General features: G+C 43.2%; 1 protein-coding gene across 2 annotated transcripts in view; it reads left to right on the top strand.

Moving 5' to 3' along the window:
- Positions 1 to 12,678, top strand: part of C8H10orf90 (chromosome 8 C10orf90 homolog) — a 64,531-nt gene that overhangs the window by 30,315 nt on the left and 21,538 nt on the right. For both annotated transcript variants that reach the window (XM_062001741.1, XM_010209279.2), the window contains exons 2-3: positions 198 to 292; positions 2,544 to 3,603. In XM_062001741.1, coding sequence (XP_061857725.1) covers positions 198 to 292; positions 2,544 to 3,603 — 1,155 coding nt within the window. The remainder of the gene's footprint in view (positions 1 to 197; positions 293 to 2,543; positions 3,604 to 12,678) is intronic.

Raw genomic sequence — 12,678 nt, 5'->3', positions numbered from 1 at the left:
ACAGGATCACAGGGTGTTTCAGGTGCCCCTCCTGGGAAGAGAGAGAAATAGGATCCCTCCAATAACCAGATCCCAGGGCAGATAATTTACAGTAGCTCTTTCCCTTGGGTTTCACTCCATTTAAAACCACATTATCTAACTCATCTCCTCCAGAACACTGAAAATAATGTTACTTTCTCTGCTTTCTTTCCCCTCAGGAGTAACACAAAGGCAATGGGGCACTGATGGTCAGAGGACGTGCACAGACCTTCGGTGGGAGAGTGCTGCGGAGGGAAGGTCAAACTCTACCAAGGTGAAGTAAAGAAGTTGTGTTTAAATAGCAGTCAGTTGAATGCATTCAGGTTTTAAAAACAACTGCAGATTGCTGAGCAGTGTATTTGGACTGGGTTTTGTTTAGCTAGGCTTGGCTTAGACAGCAGAAAAGGCAAATAAAATGATGGCTAAATGTTGTGATTTTGTGAGCTTTTGGTGAGTGGGAAAAAATTGCCTGTTTTATAGGGGGAAAAAGTTCTTAAAAACACCCCAGGAGACTAAATCAAGTGATATCCCAAGTATCAGTACACTCTGTCTCAGATGTTCTCAAGGTAAAGACTGAGGTTTTCAGACTACCACAATTACTTTGTGTAAGTGTGGGGGGTTTTTTCACAAGATGCAGCAGAGCTTGAAAGCTCCCAATGAGCACAGGATCAGCTTGTCAAACCTTACAGATCCATTCCTCTGCTAAAGATGGGGAGGAGGGAATGATACATATACTGAAGCAGAAAATGGAAAAGCAAATGATTTTAAATCCCTGGGTTTGAAGCTGATCAGGAGCATTTTTGCCATGCCTTGGGACTCTTGCAGGGTGTCTCCAGCTGTACAGCCCTTAACCAAAGGAATCAATGTCAAATTAACGACTGGAGCGTGAGAGATGCATCCAAAATAAAGTATTTCAAGGCACATTCTTCTTTGTGCCCTGTAGAAATCCCAGGGAAGTCGAGGCTTTCGAGAGGCATACGAAAGGATGGAAGGTGGAAGTAGATGCGGTGCAGAAAATACGAAGCAAATGCTGTTACAAACCACGAAAGAAACAAAGGAGGAAGAAAATGCTTTCCCTGGGGCTGTGAAATTATTGAATTGTCAAAACCACAGGCAACTGGTTTAAAGAGTGGATAAAATTTACTTGGCATTTCACCTTGTTAATAAACTCTTGATCTACTTCTACCTGTTTGGGTTCCCAAACCAGCCTCTGCAAGAGCTACAAAGCAGCCTGTTTTCTCTGTGGTTTCCATGCATGGAGGACAGGAGCATGGGAATGGTTTTCCCCACAGGCTTCAGTGCAGTGTCCTGACTGTGGCACCCAAGCCCTGAGCAGGATGAGCATGGCTCCAGGGAGGCCACAGCTCAGTCTCTCAGGCAGCCTTCTGTGAGGAAGAAGAATATCACATTTTATGAAGCACGAGTCAATTACCAGCATTGATTATTAGATGACCGATGCCCAGATATGACTGAGATGAATTCCTGGCAAGCAGGAGCAGTACAGCTAGCAAATGGCACTAAACCCTGAATGAACTGAGATCAGCTTTCATTATGAAGCTAATCCTCAGAATTTGTGTGCCAAGTCAGTGGAGCTGTTTTTTTTCTGTTAGGATCAGGAGATGTAGGAACACAGGGCAGGAGCAATCTAATCAGCCAATTTACAGCAGCACTGAGAGTAGGTCAGATGCTTTATTGCATGTGACTTATGTGACCAGCAGGATGGATAATAACAGCAGGAGATTTTAAGCTCAGGTTTGCTCTTTGTTGGATCTCTTTAACGCAAATACACCTTTGTCACATCAACCAAATTAAAGTACAGCCCATCAAGATTGATGTTTACTGTCATGGTTGGAAGAGTTAATCTGGGACACTGCCAATCAATCTTGGTCATATGTGGTGTTACATCATTGGTAGGTACCACCAAGTAATCATAAGCAAGGGGGGACTAATGAATGCAGGTAGTACACGGAGCCCTTAGAGGGAATTGTCTCAGTTTTGTGGAAGGGATCCTGGAAAAGGTTTTTCCTTGCTTGTAACTGATGAGATTACAGAGCAGTTATGACCCATGGTGCTCACATGTCCTCTGCAGCATGTGATGGCACACGTGGACCTTTGGGCTAATGATCCATAACGTGTTTAAATGCATTTTAAATTCCAGCAGACCATCATGAAAGAGCAGTTGAGAGTCTGAAACTGGTAATTGCCTTTGACACGTCCATCGTTAGACAAACATAGCAGCCACAAATCCCAGCTGCAACAACAGCTTAGATACTGGAAATAATAGTATAGAATACACATTTCAAACATTGATGCTTTTTTGCACCAGAGTGACAAGGTTTTCTCTGATGTCTCCCAGACAATTCAGAGCTGATTTCCAAAGTGTGTGCTTGTAAATGATGAAAAGTCAGTGTGAATAGGAAGGTAACAAGAAACCTCCAACTGTCTGGTGTGATAGATGGTAGATGAGAAGCAGTTACATATGTTATGAGAGAGTTTGTTGATAATTTGAATCTTTTCATTTGCAGAAACCTCTGTCATCACAGAATACATCGGTTTCACCAAGAGTCGTTTCACAGATGATTGATGAGGATAAATCAAAAGGAAGTTGGCCAGCTTTGCCTATGCAGTCCATGATCACCCAGCCCAATGCTTATCCCACAAAGCAGGCTGGTTCAGTCAACATTAACCAAGCATTTACGGTGCTTCCCAGCAGATTAGAAACTCAGGCAACTTTAGATGACACCACATCTCCATCAAACTGTCCCATCACAGAGGAAAAACAGTGTCCAAAACAGCAGAAGGGGTTTGCCTCCATAACTGTGACAGCCAGGCGTGTTGCTGCAGCCTCCAGTGATGCAGCAAGTGGACCTGGGGCTGTGCAAGACCCCAGCGCTGTGTCTCCCACCTCATGCAAAGTCCTTCGTCGCTGGCCTCTGCCAGGGACCACCAACCAACGTGTTTCTCCATTACAGTTTAGTAACACTTGCTCACAATTAGATGAAGAACTACAAAAGGGGCTTTTTGACCCTGGCAACAAGGAGCGTGGCGTGGGTCTTCCAAAGGGTGATGGGAGAGCAAAAGTACCACCTTCGTTCATCTCATGTGTCCACCTTCCAGTTTCCCAGCAGTGTCCAAGTACCATCTATTATTTAGACAGGTCACTCGTTGTGTGCATCGACCAACCTCGAATTAAATGCCAAAAAATTCATAGATCAGCGTTGTCCTTCACTATAAATTGCAGTTCGTCGAGATTAACAGCAGATGGAGTAGATGGCATAGCTAACGGAGAGCCAATAGAGGAGATGCTTCAAACCAAGCTCCCAGGAGAAAGCAAGACTCCGCTCAGATACAACTCGAGTCCAGACTTAGCAAAAAATAATGTAATTAATAAACAAAAACCAAAAGGTAGCTATTTGGGTAGTAAATACCCCTTGCAAACTGTCCTTGTCTCTAAACTTCCAGCCTTTGTGAGTATACCCAGAGGACTTCATGACACAGTAACAGCAAAGGAAGATGACGATAAGCAGTCTGGCAGCTACCACACCACTCTTGCTCTCCAGCCTCATAATCCAAGTGGTGAGGCAGGTGAGTAATACCCTTAAACCTCTTTCTGGTGGAGCACAGGTTCAGGCTGGAGCAGACCCAGCACAATGACTTTATGTGAGCAGATAACAGTAATCCTTGCTTCTGCAAAGGCACGATGAGTCCCAGCACAACCCAGATGCTTTCAGTTCCAGGACTGCCATGAATATACTTGCCATGATAGTGATGCGTGCTGCTCAGCAGATGATAGAGAAAACTCTGGCCTGAGTTTTGTGTATTAAATCTCTATTTTTAACTGTTTGTAATGTTCTGTTTGCCTCTCAGCAACGTGCAAATGCTCAGCCCCTGAATTAGGTCTTTCTTTGTATAAGGGCTGAATTTCAAGGCGTGAGATTGAGGATGGCTGCACTGAGCTCCTTGCAGCTAAAAGCCACCTTATTTTCAGCTTTTATTTAGAAGGCTATGGAAATAAGCTCAGGCTTTCATAACCAGTGGCTCCAGGTAAATGGTTTCCAAATCTTTAACACATTTGTTGCAAACACCTCCAGGCCTTTTGCAGACTTAACGTTTTCTTTGCAACACTGCTCTCAGGGAAGGGAAAAGTGCTGTGGGGATGCTTTCATGCCCAGAGTGGCGTGGCTTCTGCTGCACTGGGCTGTAGCAGCTATTTCCCAGCGCACTTGAATAACCACAGCTGAGTTTATTGACTCTCCAGGAAGGGAGTGTGGATGGGAAGAATGTCAATGAGTGAGTCTGGCTTTTAGCAAAAGCACTAAGGTTAAAACTTACCCCCTATGTATCCTGTGACCTTGGGCTACATTTAATTGCAATTACCCTCTCTTTGTATGGCCTTTTTGATCTAAGGGTCGGTATGTATAAGCTCCCTCCTGAGAGTCACTTATACCTTCATCTTCCCAGTGTGCAAATGGAAAAAACAAAGAAGGATGAGAAGTTGCATACTGTCTCATGGACTGGCCAAGGTACCAAACCTCTCACTGCTGCACTTGCTTACCTCTGCCTGGAATTGGTGGGACTGCTCTTGCAGTTATCAAGGATGAAACAGTGAGAAGGTGCTGCTTAGTGCAGAAGCCTCCTGCCTTAACCTTTTCAGAAAATTACCCAAAGAGCCAGGATTTTCCACAGAGACACCAGCAGCATCAGTAGTTCTGGAGTCAGGTGCTTAAATAAAAGCCATGGTGGTTCACTGAGTTGAGGCATCCCTGAGGCTGGCTGCTGAAGAAAGCCTGAGATAAAATCCTTCTTCATGTTTATCAGCATCATCCAGGTTGTCTGTTGTTGAAGGGGAGACAGCACAGTGAGGAGCAGGAGAGGGAAGACACACACCGGTGCTAAAGGGTTGGAGGGAGAAATGTAATCTTCATTTCAAATAACAATGTCCTCCTGAAGCTTCTGTAGGAATTTCTCTGTAGTCAAGGCTTTATTCAAAGCCATCTTACCTCTCTCTGTGCTGCACCACAAGGAGTAGAATACTACTGAGCCTTCCTATTGGTAATACAGTTGTAGCCATGAAAGAATCACTTTTGCTAGAAGCAGTCAGAAAGTGAAGTAGGACACTGCTTATAGTTCCACAGTCTTACTGAAAAGAGGGGGGAAAAAAGTGAGGTAACTAGCTGAGAAACACTGTTTGGTTTTTCAAAAAGCAACTTCCACCATTTGTGTACACAAGAATACAGGTGTAAATAAACATGGGAAGTGTTACCTTTTAACTGCTTCCACCTTTTGTGTAAGCAATAATGCAGGGGGTAGAGATCTATATTTCTCTTGATCAGGTCCTTTGTAATATATAAGAAGGTGTTTATCAGCTTACTACAACTTTCCTGTGTGAAATTTGTAAAACCAACCAGAATAATGCTTCAAAACAACGGTTTTTCACCCCAGGATCCCCAAAGTAAGGAGCTCTTGCATAGTCCTCAGCCACTGAATGTGACAAGTCACAAGAAATCTTGTTCAGTGCCTGAGACATTGCACTGCTCATTCAAGTCAAAGGCAATTGATTTGCTTTTAACCTGGGAGAAAATGAAAAAAGTGAGGTCCCTTTGGTTCCAAAAATGGGTCAAGTGAGGGAGATGAGTGATCTTTGAGGTCCTGTACTCCATTCTGGTGTAAATCTGGTACAAGCCCTACAGCATGTTACATGGGTTTTTTTTTCCTGGACTAGTTTAAATATCTGAAGAAAGATATGATGGAACACTTGCTTTATTTTTTTGCTGTGATATTTGTATACACCTGAGTATTACAAGACCTGTAGTGCAAGATGCTGCTTTAGGAGCACAGTGAGGTAACTACCCCATCAGCAAAGTCCTTTATACACTTGCACATTCCCAACTCTCATAGATGGTTTTTTCCTCCCCTGTTTACTAGCTCAGATCCATCCATATTCAGTTCTGGCCTGTTGTATGTTTATGCAATGATGTGTTTGTGAAATGAAGGGTTTAAAAAGCAGGAAGAACTCGGGGAACAAGTTGTGATACCATGTTAATACTTATAGTTACCTTACAGATGAAGGAACTGAGGGGAGCTCTTTGTCTGTGACATTTCTGGTGACCCAGAAAGTTTGAGTTTACAGCACTTTGCAGCTGTTTAGGCAGTACCTTCCAGCCAGCAGAAATACCAGGAGGAATAACATCACCATGGCAGAAAAAGAAGAAGAATGACTTTCAAGGCTAAACATTTCTGTAGGAAAACTCTAAATTCCAGGATGCTGAGTCTGCCTTATTAGGACCTGAAGTGGAATGAGCACCCAAATACTTCCCTGCTTTACAAGTACTGGGTCCAGGGTTGCTCTTTTGTATAGGGCAGGTTGAGTCATGGCATCTTTTGGTCTCTTTTAACTCTTCCTGTGGCTTCACTAAAGTAATAATGACTCTACTTATAGTATTATTCATACCAGTTCATGTTCAAATCCCGGTATTCAAGACTTGGCTTTGCTTGGACCTGGCTGATGTAAGCTAAGGCCCTGCTTTCAGTTGGTCCAGAAGTTGGTCCAGATAATCTCCAGAGGTATCAATTTCCCCAGTATGCCACCTATGAAAATGATGTTTTAGGCCTATTAATGAAATGTAAATCTTGGGCTGTGCTCATGGATGGTAATTACAGTTAGAAATCCAAATCTCTGACTCAGCATTCATGGCCATATTTCATGCTATAGCATCCCAAGGATGGAATGTGATCTTGTAATTTCACTGCTATGAACCTGCTACTGGCTCATTGCTTTGGGTACTTTATTTCTGGCAATACATTGGACTGTAAGTGCTGGAAAATCCACGTTACAGGTGAAATCAGGCTTGAGCTGCGAGAGGACACAGAGCCCTTGGGCATAATGATGTTTGTTTTTACCGGTGGCCAGCGTTTCAGCCCCTTGGGCAGCTTAAGGAATGTGTACCTGTTCATGTGAAATAGCCCACTGAGAGCCACAGCACCCACCTCAGAGACAGGACAAAGGGTAAGCCAGGGCCAAGCTCCATGAGCTCCTTGTCACAGATGATCAATGTGCATCAGCCTGCCTTCGGTCATGGCTTTTAACAAGCTGTCAGAACTTACTTAACGCTGCCTTTAAGTGAATGCTGCAATTTCCTTTAGTGGCTGTAGCTGATGGCTCATAAATACAAGGTAAGTTAAAAATGAAAAGATCATCCTGGTTTCTGCTGAAGACAGGAGCATTTTTAATCTTCATTTCTCAGCTACCTTTCACGAAGGATCTATTCCACATGAATATCTACCTTTTCCATCCATCCATCTTTTACAATCTGTTACCTACTGAGGTCCATGCTGAATTATTAAAAAGGGACAAAGAGAAGAAAATGAGACAACTTTAAATTCATTTTGACCTTTTGATTAAACAATATAATCCCTTCACTATGAAATATTATAAATACCAGCATCTAAATTTATCAGTTTAAGCCTAGATAACTGTAAACTTCTTGATGCCTGAACACCTTCACAAACCTCAGCTCTGTTATACACCAAAATCATTTCCACTCACACTTCCACTTTTATAATGTCTACTCTTTTTTCCTCCCCCCCTCCTTTTGTTGTCATGCCCAAAACTGCTGTGCAGAGTTATTAAGGAGGAACAGATGAGGTGGAGAGAAATGTAAATCCAGTCTGGATAGTGGGTGTTGTGCTGGCTCCTGCAGACCTGAGCTGAGATACAGATGTGGGGAGTGGGAGGAGATGACAAAAGGGCATCTCAGGAATCACACTCTTATGTAAGCTAACCAGAAGTAGGGAAATCATGATTGTAAGGTAAGTATGAGTCAGCAAAGTGAATATGATGCATTGCTGGTGTCCTTTTTCTTGCAGAACTCAGAAATGAAGCACCTAAGGAGAGGAAAACAACGTTTAATCAGTGGACAAGGCAGTTCAGGGAGCTGGTATTGTGGTTACAAAAGCTCATACTTTTTTCCCCATAGAGAATGGCAGGTGACTTGAAAGCATAATGTACTTAATTAAAGCAACCCAAGATAGTGAATGGGGAAAAGTGAAATGGGATCTGGGCATTTGGGGTGTTGGATGGCCCCAAATGATTGCAGTCTTTTGTTTCTTCCTTAAACAAGAGTTTTATTAACAAGTGCTGAAGCCAGCAGCATGTTTTCTAAAGGGTAAACAACTCAACTTTAATTGGTTCCAAGAGCTATTTTGTTTTTTATAGTGGATGTATGTGTATATATATTTGTACTGGAGTAAAATCAGACCAGCTGCTGCTGTGGGGTTTCAATATGCTGCTACCTGCAAAGCAGGGGGAAAAGTCTTCATTTTAAACACACATTGAGAAGACCCTGCTTTGTACATCAAGAAAATATTTGTAGGTCATCTTTAATTGAATGTATACTCTGGTAGTAATCAGGTTGGACTAATGTAGGCAACCTTAAGACTGGAGACCATTAATAGTATTTGCTTTCAGTCATTAAATAGGATTTGAAATGTTGTGGTGAATGGACGTGGCCTTATCTGCTGTTCTCTCCTTATATTGTGTTTATGGGAAAGTCACCACTTGGGGCAATAGCCCCAAGTACAAGATTAGTGTGTGTATGTAAATACACACACACACACACACATGAACAAGATATAATGAGACAAAAGCTGTTGCTTACAGTATGGAATTTATTGTATAGAAAGTCGAGTAGCTCCAGCTGATGCTAATAAACTCCCCAGCCTGGGGATGTGTTCAGCAGGAGTGATGGTGAAGACAGGAGAAATGTGAAATATGGCACAGAAGATTTTACTTTAGCTTGCACCTGCTTAGCATGAGGAGCCAAATCTTCAGCTGATGTCAACCAATAGAAAGATCTGCCTTCAGAGGAGTGACACTGACTTACATCAGCTGAGAATCCGGCCAGGGACGTTACTGACTTGGCATTATGGACACAGCAGCTGGTGCCGACTTGTTAAGAACAAAGGACCACATGCCAAAAAGCCCATTAAAAGGAGCTCCTTTGATGTTTCACTTCATCTGGTATAAATTTAAGATGGAGGAGGCTGTCAGTTTTCCTTAGTCTAAGATTTTTGTGTCATTTTGTCTATATCACACTGCAATGGGACTTCCAGGTACTGTATCAGATGCTGACAAATTGAGGACTCAGTTGAGAATTCAGTGAGGAACTGGCAGTCCTCAGCCATGAGTGACTCTGTAAGATGCTGACAGCCTTTCATACCACCCCCAGCTTGTGTGATGGGCAATAGGAGGTGGCTCTCCTTGTCCTGGAGCACTCTTATTCATTTTCAGAAGGAAGGGGATGCCTCCTCTTTTCTGGAGAGCCTGTTTCTGGAGTACCAAGCTCTTGCTCTTTGTTCTGAGTGGCTGCTGTCAGTGTCCCCATCATCTGGTGAGAAGGAAGAGGTCATGGAGCTGATTTGGTGTAGGAGGAGAAGCAAGGCATCAGTGTGGAGGGCTATTTTCTCTCACCCATTCAGAAAAATTATGTGAGTTGAAAAAGTGATGTGGCCTTCTGCTGTGTCATATGGGTGCATAGCTACAGGTGGAGGTCACAGGCAGCAGATGTAAGCAGAAGAGAGATGATGCTAAGGTTATGTAAGCCAAAGCTGCCTGTGAACTTGTTCTTAGTGATGACACTTGTGATCTGGTGGCACTGTGATCATAGAATCATTTCAGCTGGAAGGGACAGTGACCCTGGCTGCAATTAAAGCACTCAGATTTTCCCATGGAGCTGACTGTTTAACAACCTCTCTGTGCTTTTAGGCAACAGGCAGCCATGGATGGCTGGGTGATGGTTGTTTTTTCTTGCATTTGGTTTGGGTTTGTGGAGGTTTTTGCTTCTTTATTTTCTCTTGCTGAAGGATGTGACCATAGAACAATTTGCCTGGAGCTGAAGGACCTGCTCACCTTCAGGAAACATGTCTTTTGCACATTAGAGGTTTTGTACTGTGGGGCACAGCAATGACCATGTTGGGTAGGAAAGCCATTGTTTCTGTAGAAGGCAGAAGGATGTCTGCCCTGTTAATGATGTTATGGGCAGCATTCCTGTGAGTGAAACTCGTAAATCAGATTCATTTTCCCGAGGATGATCATATTGCCTGCTGAAGAGCCAAATTAAAGTTCAGCTCTCCTTGTTCTGGCATGTGAAAGTTAAGAGTCTGATTTTTCCACCATTTACTGGCTTGTTCAGGGTGGACATTGCTGCCTTGAGCTGTCAGAGTTGGTGAAAATGTGAGACAATTTGAAGTGAAAGACTCTGGAGGGGGAAGAGTCACTCATTAGCACTCAGGGCGAGCAGTGGAGGGCTGAATGCTGGAATCATTAAAATAATGGTTAAGAGAAAGAGATGGGCCATGTGGATTCAGTGACTGCACTGTGTCACTGGAGTAAAGGGCCTCATTTTCCCCTTATTCACACTCGGTTGGAAGGAGCAACTCTTCCCAGACTGTGAAATGAGCACTTGGCTCCGTCTGGCTGTGGTAAATTATCAGAAAGAGCTGAACAACTATGTGTCTTTGACATGATGAGAATACCAAGTGCTCAATACATTTCCTACCCTGCAAATCACCATTTAAATGTTCTGAATCATCCTGAACTGAACATGTTTGGGGCATTGTTTTGCAGAAGTCACACTGCCTGAGATTACTCCAATAGTCCTGATAACTTGTAGCTTGACATTCTTGATATGCAAACGTGGATGTCTAGCTCTGTGGTTTTTGTTTCGTGGATGTTACAGAGAGTGTCTCAAAAGTACAGCAGCACATTTCAAAGTGTTTTCAGCAACCACTTCCATGGTTCTTAAATCTGAACAGACATCTTCTCTAACGACTGCCTGGGAGTGTAAGGTTTGGTAAAGGCATGGCTTTGGTATGGCGTGGCCAAAAAGGCAAGACAGGAAAAGCAATGGTCATGTGAAGTATGAGTTTAAAATATAAGACTGATTATCTTCAAGGAGAAAATAATTACCAGGTACTTGACCAGCCTCCAAGTTATGAAAGGTTTAACAGAAAGGGAATATTTTCCCTTTTATCCTGACCAGCTGGGTGTTGGGAACTCACTGGTGCAAGCAATCCAGTCAAATCACGTGCCTGGATTATTTGCTGACCACTACAATAATACACTCTCCTGGTTCAGAGTGTAAGCTGATCTCCTGCAGGTGCTAGGCAGGAGCCTTTCCTTGTTTGTGGTGCAGTCACTGCAGATTTACCCCCTCGTCCCACAAGGCCTCTCCGTGCACAGTTGGAGCCGGTGCGTCACGCCTTGTCCCGAGCAGCGCCTCACTCCCCGTTAGCTCCCTGAAGTAAGTGGTGTTCCCTTATTTAACACCAAGAGAGAAGATTGTTATTATTTGCCAAGTGTTTTGAGAAAGTAAATTGGCAGTTGCCACAGAGACACTTGTTGTTAGGTGCTGCTGATTAGCTGCATTATGGGATTGTTTGCTGTGAAGCCAAGTGTTGGGCTAATTTTGCCAAAAGCCTTCTGTAAACAAGCTGTTTCTTGACATCAAGAGGCTCTTCCTACTTTGGACTGTTTATAGGTTTGAAGCCTAATAGTTCTTAGGTACACTTGATAAGCTTTCTCTTTTAAATGATTACAACTTTCTACAGTCAAATATTAGCTTTGCACCTTCCTTCTGAGAAAGGTGTCCACAGCTGTCAACATCACTTAAACAAAAACCAAAGAACAAAAGAGCTAGCTAGAAGGACACCAACCTTTTTTTGTTAGAGAGAGTTTTTTAATCTAGACTCTTAGCTTGAGGTGTTATTGACACAGCTGAGATAATTAAGCCTTATTCTCACCAGGCAGGGCTGTTTGAAGAAGCATTAGCATAGGTACAATGACATGTTCATCAGCAGTAACAGTCTGGTTAGTTCCCTCTGTTCAGCCTTGCAAACTTGCTTTGGGTCTTGACAGTTCTGGGAATGGCCTGGCCCAATTTTTCAGGATCCAGCCCCAAGTTTTTGTTGAGAGGTTAATCCAAGCCCTCATTAACCATTACATTTTGAATAGCATGGACAGAGCTGCATTACTGTCAGCCTTTTTTGCTGATAGTTTCCATGGATGCTGATGGTGAACAGCAGCTGACACTGCCTCTTGCAAGCAAGTCATCTGACAAACATCAGAATGCAGTTTGGGACATAAGTCCCATTGCTGGTCAGCAGAAATTTCAGTAGAAACAACTGGGTTTTGCAGCATTCTTTGCTGACTGCAGCTTGTTGACTGATTAAATGTCTTTTCCTCAGCAGTGATTGGAACAATAAATTATCCACTCTATCTTCCATCCCTCGACAAACACAGAAATAACTAATAACATTGTAATTGCTCTCAATGTTTCCATTTTTCTGTGTTACCAGGCTGTTGAAATGATGTGGTCTGTCTGCTTATATCTAAGATGGTATGGCTTAGGAGGGGTAATACTCGATTCATGATAGGAATTGAGTCATCAGTCTTTGTCATCAAGAGGCTGGAGTCTTGGTTTGGATTATAGATCACTGCTTGAGGCAATGTGTGGGCTCTCTACAACCTACTGCTACGTATGCCTGGGTCTAAATCTTGAAGAAGGGTAGAAGTTTCTTTACATTTAAGGAATGTTAATTGCTGCTCCTCTCTGCTTGGGGTGTTGGCAGTGTCAGCTCCCATGGTGGAGGTCTGGGATTGCT

This window comes from Colius striatus, chromosome 8, assembly GCF_028858725.1.
Source record: "Colius striatus isolate bColStr4 chromosome 8, bColStr4.1.hap1, whole genome shotgun sequence".
NCBI classification, from domain to species: domain Eukaryota; kingdom Metazoa; phylum Chordata; class Aves; order Coliiformes; family Coliidae; genus Colius; species Colius striatus.
The sequence above is the reverse complement of the archived record's forward strand: the minus strand, read 5'-3'. Positions and strand labels throughout refer to the sequence as shown.